Source organism: Dermochelys coriacea, chromosome 5 (genome assembly GCF_009764565.3).
Source record: "Dermochelys coriacea isolate rDerCor1 chromosome 5, rDerCor1.pri.v4, whole genome shotgun sequence".
In the NCBI taxonomy this organism is placed as follows: domain Eukaryota; kingdom Metazoa; phylum Chordata; order Testudines; family Dermochelyidae; genus Dermochelys; species Dermochelys coriacea.
The window spans coordinates 45,137,976-45,159,640 of record NC_050072.1 but is presented as its reverse complement, the minus strand read 5'-3'; the positions used below and the strand labels follow the sequence as shown (position 1 = coordinate 45,159,640).

Genomic DNA, 21,665 nt, shown 5'->3' with positions numbered 1-21,665 from the left:
GAAAATGTGATTGAGCAATTTAATATTTAAGTTTTTTAGCGCTTGTTGCAATTAGGCTCAGCCTAAGTGTCTAGGCCTAAACCTGCCCTGTATCGATTCCAGCCTTTATGATCAAGGGCTCAATACTGCAGCATGCTCAGCACTTCTGTGAGACGGGTCAGTGAGTGTTGAGAGAATTCAGCACCTCACAGGAGTTGCTTAGGCCTTGCAGGATTGTAATATAGGGCCCCGATTCAGCAAAGCACTTAGCCACAGGCGTAGCTTTTAAGTACATGCTTAAGTGCTTTGATAAACTGGGGTTTACGCAGTACATTCTAAATCTATCATGTCATTAAGTAATATGGCCTAGACAAGGCCAGTGTGTTTAACAGCTCTTTCAATAGTTTAAATCAGCAAAGAGTATTTGATCTATAGCAACAAGGTTTTAAATTTATAACAGAAAAAAATCTATTGATATTATGTATGAGAAATACACTATAAATGGTTCCCACTGGAATGCCAAAATAATAGTAATGTTGAGTAAGAGAGGTACATATTTTGAGAGTCTGAAAAACGATTTTAACCAGAAATCATATAATTGTAGCGGTTTTCTTAATACAATTCTAAGCCATTTTGGCATATGTGCTGTAACTTTATAAAATGCAATTATTTATAAGAACATACTATATCCCACTAAAATTTGCAGGAAAAATAAATAAAGACCCTTTTAAAAGTTAGCCTTTGAAGCCTTAAATAGAGTACATTTACAGCAGCTGATTCTTTATACTTCTCATCTTATTTCTTTAGGGTATTACACATGTCCCCGCAACTAGAACAGAGAAAATTACAGAAAAGTTTGCTTTATTTTTGTTTTTAAAAAGGACCTATACATACAAGCCATATTTAAACACTTGATATCCACACCAAACTGCATACGTTAGCTCACACAGAACTGCATTGTGACTTCACTTGTCCACTCATTTTCATTGTCAGACAGTGCCTGAGGCAATCGCTAAATGACACAACTGATTCATCAAACTCTGCCCACCACCTAAGAGTAGTGCACACATAGTTGGATGTCTGTCTTCATACCAAAGGTTAAGATTTCCACATAAAGTTTATTTTTACATTTGAGTTACATTGCTTAAATATTGGTCTGCACAAAAGATTTAACAATGATTGGCCACTGACTGGAATGAGTAGTCACTAAATAAAAACCCTTAATATTAACTAATTGGTAAATTAAGACTAAACGAGGCTTGATTCCAGTCTGGCCAAAGGGATTCCAATAACAAACAGTACTCAGATTTAATCAGATTGGCAGAGTCTTGATCACATATATTTAATATAAAAAACTAAATTATTCAAAAGCTTATAATTTAAATGTAAACAAAATCTATGATGTAATATACAAATCCACCTATCGTGATCTCTTTTATTATACCAACTGCAAACTAAGCTTCCCTTTCATTACTCAGTAGCAGTGTCTCTTAGATCATATGCAAACCCTTCCATAGGAAACTTTGCCTCTAACACAAACTTTTATTTCTGGGTAAGTGCTTCAAAAACCCCTTTAATCTCAAAGCAAGAGTTCAATTATTTTACAAAAATACGGTTTTAAAGGGCAAACATACATATTCACAAAACAGACTTACTAAGTTATACTTTTCTTCACAATTACATGTTTGTTAGATTATGAAAGAACTTTGGAGAAATTATGCAACATGATCTCATTCTAAATCCCGTCAAGTTGCAGACAGTAAAAATTTTCAAAACATTTGACAACCCCAGGGATATACATGAAAGTTATTTTATTCAATTATTGTGTGTGGTTTCAGTACGTCTCAAATTGCTAAAACATTCTAGAAGTAGCATGTAACAAAGTTTATTTCCACGTGTCCACTGGAGACCCAACATTTTATTATAAATAACAAGATATGTTAAAGTTAAAATTACATTCCTTGCTGATAAAGTACAGTATTTACACAATCCACAGTCTCGTCTGTATAAATAGTTTATCTACATATACTGAACATTGGAAAAGTTGAGAGGAAAAATATCAAGAGACTTCTTAGTTTGACTTGTCAAATAAAGTTAGTAGTAACTTGCATATATACCCATCTGCATCATCGCTCTCTAAAATGAAATCTTGAATTAACACTTGACAAAAAAGCAGCTCCCATTTTGGCTGAGCATCTTTAGTAATCTGATGATATCATTAATAAAGCATCTGTTGACATACCAAAATTTCAGAATTATCTGGATTTCTAGAACTAACAGTGCTGCTAAGAGGAAACAATTACATGTGCATCTCCTTTAACAATTCAATGAAGAATTTACAGTGTGACACTCTCAAGACTTGATGATCAAGGAATAAGATTAAATGGCTTTTGTTTTAGTTTTTGGGTGAATGATAGTGCTTATAAAAGTGAAACACTGATGACTGGTTAGAGACTGGCCAGCAGTATAAAGTAGAAAGTCCTGTGCAAGCCTCTTCTCACAATCCTAACCAATGCACTTCAGTCCAGACCAGCTAGTCTGGTCTTTTGCCTTTGTTGGACAAACACTGCCAATCTTTCTATATTATAGTTTGTGCTGTGATTTTGTAGCATGGCTATCCAGCAAGCTAATAAAACTTGTTTGACTAAGGCTAGATCTCAATAAAGGTTCAGAGGCGATGTTCTAGTACATTTGGTCACTGTGCCTCCTAGCAGTGCAATGTGACTTTTAAAATATACATACTCTTAAAATATAAGACATACACAATACATTATTTGTGAAAGTACATTAACAAATGGCCAGCATCCCTCATTGCTATTCAGCTCTTGTCTGCCATCAAAGATAATCTCTCTTTGCTTTCCCATTTTAGAACTGAATTTGGTAATCTGCTAAAATCTAAAAAAAATGCAAGTGATGATTAAGTAACTACACTAGTGTATAGCAACCTGATCAAGCTATAACATGGTTACAGTAAAACCAATAATCTTGAAAGTAAAATGAAACCTTAGTCAACAAATGTGTTAGCCTAAAAGGCAGAAATCTCCAGAAGTTAAGGCAATTTCATACAGTACATTGTTTAAGGATTCACTCTATCCTCAACTTAGTGTTAGTTCACTGGACTATACATTTTCCTATAGGAACAGACAGCATGGGATGTTTTATACCATATTAGGTGATTCATCCCCTTGTCAGACCACATTTATGTAAAGAATTACTGTGAAGTTCAGATTACTTGAAGGCAAACACACATACATGGCAACACAGGCTGTCAGGGCGACAAGCGATTCAATGAACTGCTTTCATCTCCTGTTGCACTAAGTTTAAGTGTTGTCAGCTTCCGAGGGGGATGCTGAGGACTCTTACGAAGGTTATCGTCCATCTGCAGGAAACAAAATGGAAGCTGAATTTGGTGTACAGAAGAACACAGATGCATGTCAAGAGCCTACATACTGGGTTCCAGTCATGAATGTTTGCGTGAGTGGTCTCACCCTGCTATTTCTGCTCTCAGCCCTGGTCATAAAGGATGCTTTGATTCCTCTCTCATCCCTAAACTCCTGCTTGTGCTTAGATCGCTATTTATACGATGGCAGATAAGAGGTGGGACAGTTATGTGAGCTCTTCCTTGAATCATCTAACTGGGAGCATTGAAGGAATGCTGTGGCTCACCTTCTCCAAGGAAGCCTAAGTATCAGTTTTATGACAGCCAAATTCTGTTGGATCAGAAGTCATAAAGCTGCCAAATTCAACTGGTGCATTAACCTGCTCAGCACCTGAAGTAGCATTCAGCACCTTGGAGAAGTGTATCCTTTAATTTCAGAAGTGCTGCAGAGGAGTTGGGGGAATTTCAATTTAATGATTTATAAAATATATTGCTAACAAAAGCATGATAAGATCTTTTCAAAGACATGTTAAAAGCAATTTCTGAATAAAAGGATTTTAACTTCCCAGAAGAAATAAATGGAATTTGAAACACTCCACATAGAACAGTGCATAAAGTTCAGCAAATATGCTACAATCACTACCTAATGCAGAAAATTCTCCACATTATTCATGAACCATTGATACTGACATTTTTTTCTGAATGTTATTTTTAGTCACATCTGGTTGGCATCTTTTAGTGAATTAATATGCTTAGTGTCCTCAAATATTTTCCCCAGTAATTTAGTGCTTATGAAAGATTCTGACAGACAGCCATGGAAACAAGCGCCCTTTACCAAGTACAGAACAGACTGGGGAACTTCTGACTGACCCATTAACTAAAAAAAAAAAAAAAAAACCAAAAACCCAACAAGCATTAGAAGGAACAAACGTAGGATTAAAAATACAGAGTGAGTAGGGGAAAGAAGGAATGTTCCTAGACAGGGGATGACAAGTAGTTACATAGAAGACTCTTTGGTCTTCAAACCAGTCTTCGAACCAAAAGGAAAGGGCTTAAATGGATGTCCATACAGAGCAAGTTCCACATCTTAGGGGACACCATGAAAAGACTTTGTCAATTGCCGATTTAAGAGGTGATAACAGAAACCATAACAAAAGGGGTAGTGTCAGACTGCAGCAGATCTGATGATGTGGACATCTCTAGATTGCTAAGACAATTCACACAAGGCCCTAAACAGTTACATGGGAAGGACTTTTGGTCTCTAGTTCAGATGGATTATCTGAACTGCAGGCCTAACAGCGAAAAACTGCCTCTCTCATTACGAATTCCTTATTTAGGGAGAAGTCTGGATTATTCATAGGGACATGGTTAACCAAATTCTGCTAGTTACCAGCATTTATTCAAAAGAAAACTGCTGACATAAGCCTTTGGAAGATGACAAGATTTGAGGCAGGGATTGTGTATTTTACATGTGTGTACAGTGACTAGCACAATGAGGCCTTGATCCAGGAATGTGGCCTGCAGGTGCTACTGCAACACAAATAATACATACTCCTATTAATATGTTGTGTTATCCTTCAACATTTGAGCACACAGTATTTCCTTTGTCAACAGTACTGCTTTGAATACAACGAAACAGTTACTTCAGGAAGAAGAAGAATTTGTTACTGGTTTATTTTGAATTATGACATTATATTCATGTTTTTCTATGTAAATTAACTCCTTAGCAAAGAAACAAGGAAAGAAAAAATTTACATTGTAAAGTTACAATGATTATTTAGGGCAAGTTTACACTACAAAATTAAGTCAACCTAATTTACATCGACATACAGCCACTACAGTAATAGAATTGGTTTTACATATCCACACTATGCTCCTTGTGTCGGCGGTGTGCATCCTCACTTGGAGCACTTACATACTTTAACTGTCAGTGTGGAAAATTGTGGGACAGCTGCTGAAAGGCAGCAACAGTCGATATATGCAATGTAGTGTCTGCCCTGGAACTGTGTTGACCTAACTACATTGATTTAAGCGCTACACCTCTCGCAGAGGTGGAGTTCGTAAGTCGGTGTAGTGGGTGAGTTACGTCGGTGGGAGCTACATTTTAGTATAAACGCTTACAGAGTTAGCTCAACATAAGCTACCTTACATTGACATAACTCTGTAGTGTAGATCAGGCCCCAATATGCAAGAATAGCTGGGAACAACAATGAAGTCACAAGAACTAATGGAAAATAAAGACTGAAGAAAAATAACCTTTTCAATCAAGTTGGATTCCTTATTTACAAGCTGTGTGAGTTTCTGTAGATTTGCATCTATGGTATTCTGTCCAGACGGAGAGACGCCTAAAGCATCAAAGCAGAAAGATGAAGATTGAAAGAAATTTAGAAGAGCTTCACAAGTCTCTTGCAAAGCTTTTTTGGACAGAAAGATCATGCAGTTTTTCAGCCCTATAAACAGGTCCACTGTTCCCTCTAAGCTGTGCGTGTGTGCGCACACACACAAGTCCTAAACCCTGCGCACACAAAAAATGAAATACTACATCGGAGCCAGGCCGAAATATCATTTACAGGCGACTTTTGACATTGTTCGCCCGCCATCTATCAACACAGCCAGATTCTACTAGCTGGCAACGGGAGGAAAGGGAAAGGAGGTTAAATTTCCTTTTTCTAAGTATTTAAAAATGACATTTATAAAATAACATGGTGTAAAACTATTATCACCACAAGTTGCAAATTAAAACTTTTTAAATGTTTTAAAAATGCATTTTACTCACTTGGGCGCATTTGTCTCATAGCGCACAAATCTGAACTCTGTTTCAAAAATTTGCACAGAAGAAATTTTTTATTTACATGGCCTGTCAAAAATTAGAGGGAACATTGAACAGGTCTTTAATAAAGAAACACTTTGTATTGCAGACAATGTTGTAGCCTTTTGTTTCCAAATTGAAATCCTGAACCTGAACTTCTGTGTAGATAAAGGCATATCCTGCTAATTCCTGACATGCTTTAAAGGGAAGAATTAAGTGGTTCTCAACTCTTTAAAAACCAGGCCCTCATGTTACAACAACAAAAGAAAGTTTCAGGATCCATCCTCCCCAACCCCACTCAAAAAAATTGTGATTCTTCTCCCCACTCCATCGAGCCATAAAGAAGACAGAAGGGCCATTTGCACAGAAGTTTGACAGCAAAGTTAAAGCCATAAACAAAATTTGCAAGAATCAAATACTTAGGGCTTGTCTTCACTACCAGGCTAAATCGGCGCTGCTGCATCGCATGTCTGGTGAAGATTCATTACATCAACAGAAAAGCACTGTCCCATCAACATATTTACTCAACTCAACAAGAGGAGGAAGCTATGCCAGTGAGAGAGCATCTCCCGCCAACATAATGCGTTGTAAACACCGCTTAAGTCGATGTATGTTACGTCACTCAGGGGGGCAGTGTTTTCACACTCCTGAGTGACATAATTTACATCAACTTGAGCAGTAGTTTAGACCAGTGGTTTCAATCATGGGTACAGGGACCCCTGGGGGACCAAGAGCAGGTTTCGGGGGGGGGGCCCACCAAGCAGGGCCAGTATTAGACTCCCTGGGGCCCAGGGTAGAAAGCTGAAGTCCCACTGCACGGGGCTGAAGCCCAGGGCCCTGAGTCCCACCAACCAGGGCTGAAGCCAAAGCTTGAGCAATGTACCTTCAGTGGAGCCCCTGTGGCATGGGGTCCCAGGCAATAGCCCTGATTGCTACCCCCTAATGCTGGCCCTGGCTTTTATATGCAGAAAACCAGTTACTGCGGCACAGGTGGGCCATGGAGTTTTTATAGCATGTTGGGGGGCGGGGCTCAGAAAGAAAAAGGTTGAGAACCTCTGGTGTAGACAAGCCCTTAGCCTTCAAAATGCAATGCTAATCTTAACTTGTCCAAAGTGATTAAGAAGTTATGCATTCACCTCTTCTCCTTTTCCCATCCCACAGCCATTTGATTTTGGCAAGTCATTAGATATTTTATGTAGGATTTCTAGACTGATTAGACAGGTTTATTCTTGTGCAACTGACATTGGTAATCCTTTACTTACTGTAATGCAAGAGTACCTGTTTCCTTCCCAGATATATTCCATGCCTTCTATCCCTTCCCTCGGCCTTCCAAAGAAAGGGAAACCTCTCCCACAACACGCACACACTATCAGCGGGCAAATCAGAAGAGGTAATATCAGTCTGGCTTTTTGAGTTTTTGTCAGTACTGTGCTTATCTTAACATGAAATGCTGGTGTACTGATGCCTCAGGTTGTGTCATCTGCAGGACTGAACCTGGGATCACTGGATCTAAAAGCTTTGCTGCTTGAGTTAAAGGACCAGATCCATTGGATGTGAAGCAGTAGCAAACTCAAACCTCTTACATGATCTAGTCACTAGAGGAGGGATAAAGACCCACGCTACAGGTCTTGGTGTGGCTTACACTGGTAGGTTGTTTTCTAGAAAAGGAACAGAAATCTGACTGTGAAGGGACAGATTCTAAATACAGGAGGAAAAATTGGTAAATAAGGGCCAAGTGTGTCATACTTTATTGAGCAAAACCTCCCCCTGATTTCAGTGGGAGACCCGAGCAATTTAAGGACCAGTAAATTTAGCCATATAGACTTAAGTTACCCTCTTAACCCAAAAGGAGATGTCTGTTTAGGCTGAGGGAACAAAGATGAAGAGGAACAATCAAGTTTCTCAGTTTCATATATCAGAAAAACAAATGTAGATTTGTTCCCATTTCCAAATAATGTACGATAAGGGGCAGGAGAAGCTACTTTAAAATGTTAAACAAGTGCTGTTGTCACGCCACTGTTCAAGCATTACTTTATCCTACTATACAACTTGAGAACTGATCATGACTTAATTTCTTCTCCACAACCTCAACATGAAAAGCCATAGGCCAAAATTGTAGCTTTGTAACTGACTAATAAGTTTCAATTTGGCATCCAATGGAAAGAGGCATCCTTCTTTTGAATACAGTATCCATGTTAAAGAAGAAAAACAAACATGGCTTACCTGTAACATTAAGTCTAAAGTAGCCACTCAGGATGTCATCACAAAAGCGACACAGGTTGGAAAGCTGTTTCAAGTGCTCTTGTAATTGTACTCTAGGGAAGTGCACTTTATAAAGAGGTGCAAGAAAACCAAATACAAAGGCATCTAAGGTTGTAGGCCTATCGAGAATTAAAAAAACAAACAAAACATTAACAGTGGAGTACTCCATAAACCACTTTCTGAGCACACACCAAAAAAAAAAAAAATGCAAAGCACAATTTAACCAGTTATTCTGGGACTCCATCACACCATCAGCTGAGTGGACTTCTACTGACTTTAGAGCTTCTGAATTTGAGAGGGCCCTACAAGCTCAAGCAGCATAATTTCAGAATTAAAATTCAGCCCTGCTTCCATATATGGTAGGCGTTCAGGTCACATTACAAACCATTTCTTGCACCACTCTGGAACAGTCTAGTCTCCTGTGTAGAGACCAATTAAACAAACTTTAGGCAGGGAAACAGAATCTGCTCACAGGCCACAAAGCACTAGTACATCCAGCACTACAGCCCATAAATAGAAATAGGCAGCAGTTGACTAAGTGTGGGGGGATCACTGCATCGATTTAGATAACCACCACACCTCTGCCCTTCCCTTTTCATGCTACCAAATCCCCCAGAACTACTCTGGAGAGAGCTGCTGAGCTAGCACACATGGGATATCCACCTGCACAGTAGACCTCCTGTGGATCTATTGTATTTAGGGCCTTCCACACTTGGGGATTGAGGCAGTATGATGTGGCCAAAATTGGGAGTTTGCTATACTTAAAGAGGATGGGCCTGGTTTTAATTATTTTGTTCAAGCAATACCATCACCAGCAAAAGACATATAAATAAGTGGAGAAAGCACTGAAGATTCTAGTGAAAAATTATAATTTTTGGTTCACCAAGACCCCTGTCTGAACAGACTTTGACACTAAAGTACTATGTCGTTTATATCATATACATTTCTCTTCAGACCTTACCTCCAAAGATAAATGTTAAACATGAATCTACTGTGGAGCAGCATGAGACATTCTTGCAATTAATCAATAGCGTTAGAGCATGCACTATGTGAGATGACTATCAATCATAAAAAGGTTTACACTCACATATTTCCAAAGAAAAACTGAGATGTTCCCAATCTGCTTGATAGAAGATTTAGGCACTCCTTGGCATCTCTGTATATCTAACAAGAGAAAAATTGACCTAAGAGCAATAAAAAGTGGGAAGACTAGTATGCAGAACAGCATTTATTGTTACACAACATAAGTCTCCATTTCAGTTCTTCCCCTTGTCAATGCCAATTTGTGACCTAAGTTACTCATAAAGCAAAGCATACCTGTGCTTCTACTTCACTCAAACTGTATAGTGGAGGCTCTCCCCTCATCAGCAGGATCCTGTTAAGTGCTTCCCTGGACATCTTCCCAGGTAGATACAAACTCAATGGAAATGGAATCCTTGAAGCAAACCACGGCTTTGTCACAGTACAGTAATTTTCAGCCTCGACCCAGAATGTGTGCAGCTGTATCAATATAATGAAGAACATGAACAAGAGTTAATAGGAATTCTAATGAAAACATTATGCTTCTCTTTATAAAGACTGTGTACGGTTCTCCGTTACACAAATAATAGGAATTATAGTATTAAAAAAAGCAAGTAGGCATCTTACTAAATTATATTCCCACACACAAGGCATTAAGATACAGTTAAGGCTGTAACTATGCTCCTATTAAATTAAGACATTAGGACATTGTAGATAATGCATAACATTCAAAGCAAAAGGTTCTAAACAAATCGACGACTGATCCTATAGATCATTCATTCATCTTATGGTGCAGTGTCAAGGTCATAGGAAAAGTTTATATCACTATAATATCATTATCACACACTACATCCTTCAATATTTAACATTCATAAACAATTTGGAAAAAGAGGTAAACAGTGAGGTAGCAAAATTTGCAGAGGATACACAACTACTCAAGATAGTTAAGTCCCGGACAGACTGCAAAGAGCTACAGAAAGATCTCACAAAACTGGGTAACTGGGTAACAAAATGGCAGATGAAATTTAATGTTGATAAATGCAAAGTAATGCTCATTGGAAAACATAATCCTAACTATACACATACAATAAATTAGCTGTTATCACTCAAGAAAGATCTTGGAGTCATTGTGGATAGTTCTCTGAAATCATCCACTCAGTGTGCAGCAGCAGTCAAAAAAGCAAACAGAACGTTGGGAATCATCAAGAAAGGGATAGATAATAAGACTGAAAATATCATATTGCCTCTATATAAATCCCTGGTACGCCCACACCTTGAATACTGCGTGCAGATGTGGTCTCCCCATCTCAAAGAAGATATACACCTACACCCTGATATAATGCAATCCGATATAACACGAATTCGGATATAATGCGGTAAAGCATTTCCCCTCCTCCCTCTCCCGCCCACGCTTGCGCAAGCCTGCGAGGGGGGGGGAGAAGCAGAGCGGCAACGGCACGCTCAGCGGAGGAGGAGCAGAGGTGAGCTAGGGTGGGGGAGGAGGGGCGAGGAACTAGTGGTGTGTGCTCTGCACCCACCAATTTTTCTCTGTAGGTGCTCCAGCCCCAGAGTCGGCGCCTATGGTGGCAGTGTGTCCGACTCCGACATGCTGCTCAGAGCGGCGTGCTAAGGGAGCCGGGTTGGGGGGTTGGATAAGGGGCGGATGGTCTCAGGGGAGCGGTCAGGGGACAGGGAGAAGGGGGGTCAGATATGGGGCGGGGCCAGGCTGTTTGGGGAGGCACAGCCTTCCCTACCTGGCCCTCCATAGCAAGTTCAATAGAACGCGATTTCACCAATAACGCAGTAAGATTTTTTGGCTCCCGAGGACTGCATTATATCGGGGTAGAGGTGTACTGGAACTAGAAAAAGGTTCAGAAAAGGGCAACAAAAATGATTAGGGGTATAGAACGGCTTCTGTATGGAGGAGAGATTAATAAGACTGCGACTTTTCAGCTTGGAAAAGAGGCGACTAAGGGAGGATATCATAGAGGTCTATAAAATCATGAGTGATACAGAGAAAGTAAATAAGGAAGTGTTATTTATTCCTTCCCATAATACAAGAACAAGGGCCACCAAATGAAATTAATAGGTAGCAGGTTTAAAACAAACACAAGAAAGTATTTTTACACGCAAAGCACTGTCAACCTCCGGAACACCTTGCCAGAGGGTGTTGTGAAGGCCAATACTATAATGAGGTTCAAAAGGGAGCTAGATAGATTCATGGAAAATAGGTCCATCAATGCTATTAGTCAGGATGGGCAAGAATGGTGCCCCTAGCCTCTGTTTGCCAAAAGCTGGGATTGGGTGACAGGGCATGGATCACTTGATGATAACCTGTCTGTTCATTCCCTTTGGGGCACCTGCCATTGGCCACTGTCAGAGGACAGGATACTGGGCTTGATGGACCTTTGGTCTGACCTAGTATGGCCGTTCTTATAATGAGGAACAAAATGAGGGGATGGGTTTGAGACAGTTACAGAACTAAATGGCATGAGGGAGATATTGGTGTTTATTGCTCTCAGGAAGTAGATGAAGGTGAAGAGGCTAGGTTAGAATCAGCACCAGTATGTGAAATTTGGTAGACCTGTAGCATGGTAGGTAATGGTTTCCTGTACAAACTGGAGCCAAAGTCATACAACTCCAATATAGAGGTAATGCAAGCAGCTACAGAGTTCTACATCTTTATTGTAATTCACAGTATGTTGGTGAGGACTTGTGGCCTACGTTAGATGTGATCGAGGTATGGAGGCTACTGGTGGACTGTTAGAACATGGATATTAATAGAGTCAGGGTAAATGCTGTTAGAGAACCTTAACTTTGAATGTGTAGGCTTTTACATTTTTAAACAAGTACAAGACTCACGTTTAAATACAACTGATACCCATTTAGAGCCTGAACTGTATCTTAAAGTAGTTTTTATCTGAGCATTTCCCTAGATGTCTTTAGGAAAAAAAAAAATCTATACCGCATGAAAGCTTGCTAAGGATAGTTATTTTGCTTTCTGATAGAAAGATATTTTATTACAATACCAGATGTGATATACAGGGAACACAGGTTATTTAATAGAATATATGACAAAACAGTCTTTAAATCAAATGTCAAGAGGCACATGTATAAGTTCTCTTAAACTTGGGCAGTTCAACTGAGGGCATTTACAGACTCTGTCAGCACATCTTTATACCAGCAAACCTTGAGAAGTTCCAAAAATCCATTAAAAAGAACTCCACATTATGCCCCTGACATTACCAAAAACAGTCAGGCATGCCAGATCTCATTCAGGAGCACTAAATAAAACACATCTGAAATTTCTATTTGACACATTGGGGAACCATGCACACCAGTAAGGGGTTCTGTCACTAACTGCCCTGGTTCATGTCTTCAAGAGCAATGAACCAGAGGGAAACGGTCTGGTACTTAAGAACTTGGAGAGAACGGATTTAGGACACTCAGGATTGGAAGGACCACTGGTGTCACCTCCATGAATAACTAGGCTGGCAGAAGCCAGGGTGAGACCTTGTGCTTATGGGCAGGCTATTGGTGTCAGGGATCTGAGACATAGCAGCACAGCATTAAGGCACCCCAAGGTTACAAGATAGATAGTGACAGAACCCCTTATTGGTCTGGGTGATCCCCAAAATGTCACACTAGTATAAATTGTTTTTGTGACACAGTTTCTCTCAAAAAGATGCATTTAGAAAGAAAATAAAGGAAAAATAGGCATCGTTCATTTTAAAAAGAGTGTCTCAGGATACCTTGCCCCCCAGATTTTTGGAATCAGTTAGAAGTACTGTCAAAATTGGGCTTAAAAAAGGAAGCAAGTTGCAGCCATAACTTGGTGTGATGGCTGCGTCTACACAATCAACACCAATGACCATCTTCCGTAAGAATCCATTTGGAGCAATGCATGCTGCCTAACACCTTCACAGATACAAATATTTACTAATAATGTATAGCCTGCTCCATTCAGTGTCTGAAAGTGTTCATCACCCTCTCTCTGAAAACCAAGTTCCTTTGAAATGTCTCACACTGGGCAATATTTAATTATTAAATCACTTTTTATCTTGACCATCATTCTATGTTTGTAGATGCTTACCACAGCAGGAAGCAGTTTTTCTTCAAGTAGTGCAATGTATGCCAGTGTGTCCGCTCCTTGTTTTGCAGATAGTTCATAATCAGCATTGTATTTCTGTCAAGTTAAAAAAAAAAAATGCAACACACACACACTGTCACATGAAAATTCTCACACAGAAAAGAAGTCTCACAACTGGTGATTTCTGTAGAGCTAAACAGTTATTAAGCAGGTCAAGTAACCAAAATCATTTTAAGTCCTGCAATCTAAGAAAGGAAAACGTATACCTACTGACATTTTCTTCCTTTAATCATCCATATCCTCTATGCTAAACCTCTCCATGCCCAACCTCTCTACTGCTCCCAGTATCCTCAGCCTCCACTGGAGAGGAAGACCCAGAAAAATAGCCTGTCTTTAACTGCTTTCCAAGCAGCAGTAGAGTGAAACAGATGCAAAAAGTATTACTCAGGTCCCAATACTGTACTGAATTCCTCTGGTAGATAGCTCTCTCAATTTTCTGTAAAGCCTCATGCACATATGGAGACATGTAAAGAGTAAGCCAAAACACTCTTTTATTTGTTATTTTTCAAAGTTACCCTTTTAGAAATGTAAACACTGTCTGAGTCCTGAAGGTACCATAGATCAAATTCTAGACTCAATTATACCAACATAAATTTGAGTAATTCTACTGAAGTCAACAAATCAAATCCATTTAAGTCAGCTGAGATCAGAATCTGACCCTTGGTGTTTAGCCTCGTAGTTCACTGCCCAAGGAAAGAAAAGAGAAGTGGATATGTGTATAGACTATTCTGTACCATTCCTGGTTTCTAGATCAGAAGTGAGAAACTTCTCAAAGAATGTAAGGCTCAGAGATACACACAAATTTATGCAGGTACATATATTTGTTCCTTTTAAAAGATGACCTGCAACAGATTTTTCTTAAAATGGGTCTTGTGCCCACTTTTTCAGCCTTTACACTGTATAAAGAAGATGTGGAAGTTTGTTTTGTCAAAAAGAGACAAGTGTAGACATGCTGGGAGTGTTAATGCTTTTCTTCCCAGTTTTGTGGAAGACCTCTTGGATATCTCAGAGGATGCATATTGTTAGTTCTCACACCTTGATTGAAAAGAGAGAGGTATTGAATCTCTAACCGATGTCTTTTCTCCAAGAGGTCCCTTAGTCACTGATGTTTAAAATTCTTGGGTTTACCACCTATTTAACAGTGTGATTAAAAATCCTTTCCCAGCTCCAATTCTCAGTTTTCACTCTCTTAATTCTTCTGATGTCATAATAATCACTAACTTTCCAGTCATCAGAGACTCTTCCAGGCTAGACAGGAACTGAATTTCTAATGTAAAAACAAAGCAGGGGAAAAAAAAAAAAGACAATACCATTTTAGGCCCTCTTCCTACATTATAAAGATGGAAAAACTGTACAAACCAACTCCCATCCTTTACAGATTACTTAACATTCTAGATGTAGCTCATCAAGAGTAAAACTGTACATTGCCAAAATGTGCATCACTAAAAATGATTCCAGATTTTCTTTGTTTGCTATCCAAAAAATCCCAACAGCAGATTAAAAATAGAGGTTTTAAAGTAAAATAAACATTTCTGTTAGAGTAATCCAGTTATGTAAAAAACAGGACATAAAAATGTGATCTATAAAACCAGAAACATTACAAAAAGATTAACAAATTTATTTGAGCATAAGCTTTCGTGAGCTACAGCTCACTTCATCGGATGCATTTGGTGGAAAATACAGTGGGGAGATTTATATACACATAAAGAGAACATGAAACAATGGGTTTTATCATAAACACAGGACCCATGGAAAAGAAGCCCTAGAGGAATTCCACCAGGATTTCAACAATTTCCATCCCACCCTCAACCTCAGCCTGGACCAGTCCACACAAGAGATCCACTTCCTGGACACTACGGTGCTAATACGCAATGGTCACGTAAACACCACCCTATATCGGAAACCTACTGACCGCTATTCCTACCTACATGCCTCTAGCTTTCATCCAGATCACACCACACGATCCATTGTCTACAGCCAAGCTCTACGATATAACCGCATTTGCTCCAACCCCTCAGACAGAGACAAACACCTACAAGATCTCTATCATGCATTCCTACAACTACAATACCCACCTGCTGAAGTGAAGAAACAGACTGACAGAGCCAGAAGAGTACCCAGAAGTCACCTACTACAGGACAGGCCCAACAAAGAAAACAACAGAACGCCACTAGCCATCACCTTCAGCCCCCAACTAAAACCTCTCCAACGCATCATCAAGGATCTACAACCTATCCTGAAGGACGACCCCTCACTCTCACAGATCTTGGGAGACAGGCCAGTCCTTGCTTACAGACAGCCCCCCAACCTGAAGCAAATACTCACCAACAACCACACACCGCACAACAGAACCACTAACCCAGGAACCTATCCTTGCAACAAAGCCCGTTGCCAACTCTGTCTACATATCTATTCAGGGGACACCATCATAGCGCCTAATCATATCAGCCACACTATCAGAGGCTCGTTCACCTGCGCATCTACCAATGTGATATATGCCATCATGTGCCAGCAATGCCCCTCTGCCATGTACATTGGTCAAACTGGACAGTCTCTACGTAAAAGAATAAATGGACACAAATCCGACGTCAAGAATTATAACATTCAAAAATGAATCAGAGAACACTTCAATCTCTCCAGTCACTCGATTACAGACCTGAGGGTGGCTATCCTTCAACAAAAAAACTTCAAAAACAGACTCCAACGAGAGACTGCTGAACTGGAATTAATTTGCAAACTGGATACAATTAACTTAGGCTTGAATAGAGACTGGCAATGGATGAGTCATTACACAAAGTAAAACTATTTCCCCATGTTATTTCTCCCCCCCACCCCATCCCCCACTGTTCCTCAGATGTTCTTGTTGACTGGTGGAAATAGCCTACCTTGCTTGTCACCTTGCAAGGTTTTCCTCCTTTCCGCCCCCCAGCTGCTGGTGATGGCTCATCTTAAGTGATCACTCTCCTTACAGTGTTTATGATAAAACGCATTGTTTCATGTCCTCTGTGTGTGTATATAAATCTCCCCACTGTATTTTCCACCAAATGCATCCGATGAAGTGAGCTGTAGCTTACGAAAGCTTATGCTCAAATAAATGTGTTAGTCTGTAAGGTGCCACAAGTACTCCTTTTCTTTTTGCAAATACAGACTAACACAGCTGCTACTCTGAAACCTACAAAAAGATTAGCTATTTGAACACTTAATATACAACTTAGGCTGGGTCAACCTGCTCAAAGAAGTGTTTGTTGTTTGTTTTATAATTAAACGTTAAAGTTAGTCCTGCTTAAACAGCTAACCATGGTCCACACTCTGCCACCCTTACTTATGCTTGAGAAACAATTACTTATGAGTAGTCACAATGAATTGACTTAGTGCTACTCTACGCAAGTAAGAGTAGCAGAATCGGGCTTCATGTTATTAGAAACCATCTGTATGGATATTTACAGATAAATATTGTGACACAGGTAGAAATGTTACATGACAGAGAAAAAAACAAGTTGCAAATTAAATTAAACTGAACTAAACCCAACATTTCTCTTTAGCAAGTTAGAGGAGACCTACCCGTTTTCTTAAGAAGTTTAGTATTTTTGCTGGCTGAGTAATAACTGTGTCTTCTGATATCAACACTGGCACATCTCCTAAGAAGTGAAAATTATACTGTCAACAGAATTTACACGGGACACTTTTAATCTAATTTGAAATGGGCCCTAATCCTACAAACACTGATGCAAGTGCTTAGCTTTACACAACAAAGAACTTCATTAAGGTCGTGTGTGTGTTTCCAGAATCAGGGCGACAGTTAGTACGAAAAAGAATCCAAACAAAGACAGGACCACATCATAGTCAGACTGAAGTCAATAGGATATGCTGGGCACTTTTGAAAAGCAGGCTACTTTTTTAGGTACCTAATTGTAGATACCTATTTGAAAATTTCAGCCTGTAAACTTACAACTTGTACACACAACTAGTCCATTAGCCCATTCTCCCATCTTTCTCCCCTATTTGTTTTAAATCCCAGTTATCTCTTGCCTTAAACTAGAGCCACAATCTGATCTGAGCAGGCAGATCCCTGCACCCTTATGGAACCTCATTGACTTCAATGGGACTCCTCAGAATGGTGTGAGGGTCCACCTGAACACACCAGATTGCAGGATTGGGACAGCCTACAGCAGTGGTCCCCAAACTGTGGGATGTGCCTCCCTGAGGGGGTGTGTGGAGAAACATTCCGGGAGGCATGGTGAGGCCCAGGCCAGCCCCCTTGGGAGGGTGGGGAGGGAGAGCCACCGAACCCTGTTCTGCCCCCAGCTCTGCTCTGGCTCCAGACCCAGACCTGCCCCCAGCAAAGGCCCCAACTCCCAGCCGTTACTCTGCTCTCGGCCTTAGACACAGCCCCAGCCAGGCGGGGTGGGAGCGCCACCCAGTTCCACTCCGGCTCTGCCCCCAGTTGAGGCCCCAGCTTTGGCTTCTGGCCGTGACCGTGGCCTGGCCACAGCCCCACTCCCAGCCACGGCTCTGCTCCCAGCTGCAGCTCTGCTGCCAGCTGCAGTTACGCTCCCAACCATGGCTCCAGCCGCAGCTCCAGCCCTGGCTCCAAAGGGGACGCACACAGATTACATTTATAGGAAAGGGGGGGCATGACCTTAAAATGTTTGGGGACCACTGGCCCACAGAGTCTATCTTATATTATATATTTGTACAGTACCTACCACAATGGGACTAGATTTGGTTTGGTCTTTAGCTGCTACCTTAATACAAGAAAATAAGACTCGTATTATTGCACCAGAGTTTGGAGAATTAGTTGAATTTAAAATGCTCTTTCCTTATATTTAACTTGTTAAAAAATACAGAATTTATGAGCAAATATGTTAAATTAGTTCCTGATGTAATTCACAGAAGTCAAAGAGATATACCAGGGATGAATTTTGCCCTACAAGTCATAAGGGGCCAAGTTCTATATGGATACAAGTGATACACAAGCTAATCATATGACAGGTAGAAGTGGCAAATTAGTTTAACTTGCACTGATTTGGTTTCCAGAGCCTGTGCAAAAGGAGTGCAATTTACATGCCAATTATGAAGGAAATAAACTAGCAGGAGGATCCAAAATAAAGGCCTCCCTAGCATATTATCTTAAACTCACCTCTTAATTGTATTTCCTCATACACCGTCCTTTTGATTCACCTTTGTGTAAATTCAGCATGGTTTTGCACATTCAGATTGGTGCAAATTATACTTGTTGATGCTTACACTCATCTTCCAACCAAGTTACACCTAATTTAAAGGAACACTGGTAACTTGATAATCTAATTTCCATTTGAAAGTTCTGTGGCTACTGTTTTTACAAATAACCTCTCGCTATACTGTGCTGAAAGATTAGAAAATTTTAATTTTTTTCTGATTCAATTTGTTTACTGTGCGTGTTTGACAAAACTATAGGTATAGTCAGTTTCAGAGTTTTGTTGACTGTCAGTTGTATCAAATTTACATAGTGATCCAGGACATACTATTTATACCCTCCGGATAGCACTTTACTGTCATACAATTTTCAAGCTTGATGTTGTAAACACATTTTCATGCATGCTTAACTTCATTAATGTGAGTAGTCCCATTGATGTCAAATAGATTACTCACATGTGTAAAAGTCTGGCATGTACATATAAGTGTTTGCAAACTCAGGCCTTCATTTGTAAAATGTCTAGTGTGTACAGGAAAAAAAATTACAAAAGCAAGTACCTTTTGGAGCGCTCCATGACTTATCAATAGCATTCACTTTCACTGGTGCACCAGAAAAACTGGCATAAGCCTGCAATAAAAGTTGCATTAAAAATTCTAGTCAGCATTTCAAAAAAAAAAAAAAAAGTGATCTTTTTAAGAATTGATATCACTAAGCTAGAGCACTTCTGAGTAGCCATGTTGTTAATGGGACATGATCTCACCTTCTTTATGCACGTTCAGTGTATTTTTTAACATATAGATGACTAACATTATTAATCCTTTTGTGCTAAGAGTTATAATTTCTTGCTGTAACTTGGACTTATATTAATTGCAAAAGGGTTGGTTTAGGCAGTTTCAGGTAGTGTTGGTCAGTTAGAATAATTTGTAAATGTCAGAACGTTTCTAGGAAACTATGAGTTAAGAATAATGTCCTTACATCAGTGCCAAACTGCAAACACATAATATAGGTATCCAAATTAACTCTATGTTGTAGACAGACTGGGAATTATGTGACCAAGCGTTACTATGGGCTCTAGAGACTAAACCAAAAAAGACATGGCAGCAATTCCCTACCTCCTGACCACGCAAACTCACCTGTGCAGGCTCAATGACTTCAGGGCAGCTCTGCAATGGTGTAAAAGTCCACCAAAGCAGATCGGATATCAGGATTAGTATTTTAGGTTGTAAACTCCTCAGGTCGTCATTTAGGTTTAAAGAAATAATTTTCCCTACTGAGCAACCAGCAAGACACAGACGTGAACAATAATGTTGCTACACTTCAATTAATGGGCTTTTTGCTCGTCTCTGCCTATAGTACCTGCCAGGGAAGCTGTAGCATCGCTTTCCTGTAACCCACACAGAGTCCCAGGCGAGGTATAAATAACGCGCCTTTCCGCACCAGGGAACCGGCAGGCGGCAGGAGCCGTAAGAAAGGTCTGAACACAGGCCCGTGATGGAAGGGAACCACTTCCCGGAGTTACTTCAACGGCCACAGCCCAGGGATCGGATTTCCCGCAGCGCGGCGCCCCGCAGCGACCGAGGGGCTCTAGCCGGGGGGCCGCGCTGCAACGGGAGCTGGGGCCGTTTGCGGTCGCCACCGGCAGCCGGCTCCGCCGAAACCGAGACGAGAACGAGGACTCCGCGCCCGGCAGCAGCTGCAGCCGCGCGGCCCCGCAGAGCCTCCCCGACCGCCCCCAGCGCGGCGCCAGCCGGGGCCATCAACGGTCCGCGAGCCGGCCGGGCGCGAGCTACTTCCCCGCCCCACCTCCCGCGAGCTGATTGGGTCGACCCCCCCCTTCCCCCGCCGTTACCATGACAATCAAGGACTCCGTGTGCACCGACGGCAGCCCCCAGTCTCCTCCCCAGCAGCTCAGCTCCATGGGAGACGCCATCTTGCCGCGGCCCCTTTGCCCCGGAAGCGATTGCTTCCGCCTCGGGCCTTCCGGCGGGTGCTGTGTCCCACGAGACGCGTGTGGCTTGGGCACTGGTGGGCCGCGCGCTGCTGGCTCCCGGCGGGAGGGGTTCGGCGCGCGGGGCGCAACGCTAGCGCGTGTCGCGGAATTCTGGGCGGCCGGAGCCCGCCCACGGCGGCCCGGCAGCCTCCCAACGCGGCCTTCGCCCAGCCGCCCGCCCCGGAGCCGCAGCGCCCCCACCACGGGGAGGGGCCCCACCGCATAGACCTGGCTGCTGGGGCGGCCCGCTGCATGAGCCCCCCACCAGCTCCGCAGACAGGGGCGGTGCACTAGGTCTCCAGTGTGGCGGCGCCTTTAATTCCCCCCTCTCCCCTTCATTCCCAAGTCGAGTTGAGTGCCCTCGGCCACTGAGCCTCACTGTCAGCCCTCGGCAGCTAGCGCAGGGTATGTCTGCACAGCCGGGGGTTAGTGGGAGTGGAGTCAGCTGGCTGGTCTGCGTTAGGTAGGCCTGAGCACCTGCTCTGCATTTTAACCCTACAGAAGGCTTCCTGGTTGTAAAGAGGAACAGGAATACAGTGGCTTGGGTGATTGCATTGAAACACTGTTGGAGGGAGCCTTTCCACCCCGCCGCAGATGGAGCTAACATCTTGATGAAGGCAAGCACGCAGCAGCAGTGATCAGTTACGAGTGAAAAGCACATCAGGGTGCACTTATATTCTTTAAAGTCAGAAGGGACCATCACGATCATCCATCTGACCTCCTGCATACACCCACTCCAGAAATAGCCCCCTAACCTGTGGCTGAGTTACTGAAATCCTCAAGTTTCAGAGTAGCAGCCGTGTTAGTCTGTATTCACAAAAAGAAAAGGAGTACTTGTGGCACCTTAGAGACTAACAAATTTATTAGAGCATAAGCTTTCGTGAGCTACAGCTCACTTCA

The 21,665-nt window shown here is 41.5% G+C and overlaps 1 protein-coding gene across 5 annotated transcripts; it reads right to left on the bottom strand.

Moving 5' to 3' along the window:
* Window positions 1–818: 818 nt before the first annotated feature.
* MTX3 (metaxin 3) lies at window positions 819–20,882 on the bottom strand. 5 transcript variants are annotated; one of them, XM_043515359.1, is made up of 10 exons: window positions 20,625–20,859; window positions 19,333–19,402; window positions 17,161–17,237; window positions 13,543–13,635; window positions 9,747–9,929; window positions 9,517–9,593; window positions 8,391–8,548; window positions 5,615–5,703; window positions 3,232–3,358; window positions 819–2,874 (listed from the first exon to the last, which is right to left on the bottom strand). In XM_043515359.1, the coding sequence occupies exons 1-9, from the start codon at window positions 20,703–20,705 to the stop codon at window positions 3,248–3,250; spliced, it is 939 nt and encodes a 312-aa protein (XP_043371294.1). In that variant the 5' UTR covers window positions 20,706–20,859; the 3' UTR covers window positions 819–2,874; window positions 3,232–3,247. The 5 variants fall into 5 exon arrangements, 4 of the variants coding, with proteins under 4 accessions (XP_043371294.1, XP_038259088.1, XP_043371296.1 ...); XR_005293143.2 differs by lacking the exon at window positions 819–2,874 and adding an exon at window positions 7,430–7,533 and having other exon boundaries at window positions 20,625–20,875; XM_038403160.2 differs by lacking the exon at window positions 20,625–20,859 and adding an exon at window positions 20,132–20,527 and having other exon boundaries at window positions 819–3,358.
* Window positions 20,883–21,665: the final 783 nt, after the last annotated feature.

Excerpts from the sequence above, each read along its gene's own strand:
- MTX3 (XM_043515359.1), bottom strand. The coding sequence starts at position 20,705 with ATGGCGTCTCCCATGGAGCTGAGCTGCTGGGGAGGAGACTGGGGGCTG. Across the intron at positions 17,238-19,332 it reads GTCATGGAGCGCTCCAAAAG|GAGATGTGCCAGTGTTGATA; the intron begins GTACTTGCTTTT and ends TTCACTTCTTAG. Across the intron at positions 3,359-5,614 it reads AATCCAACTTGATTGAAAAG|ATGGACGATAACCTTCGTAA; the intron begins GTTATTTTTCTT and ends TGTTTCCTGCAG.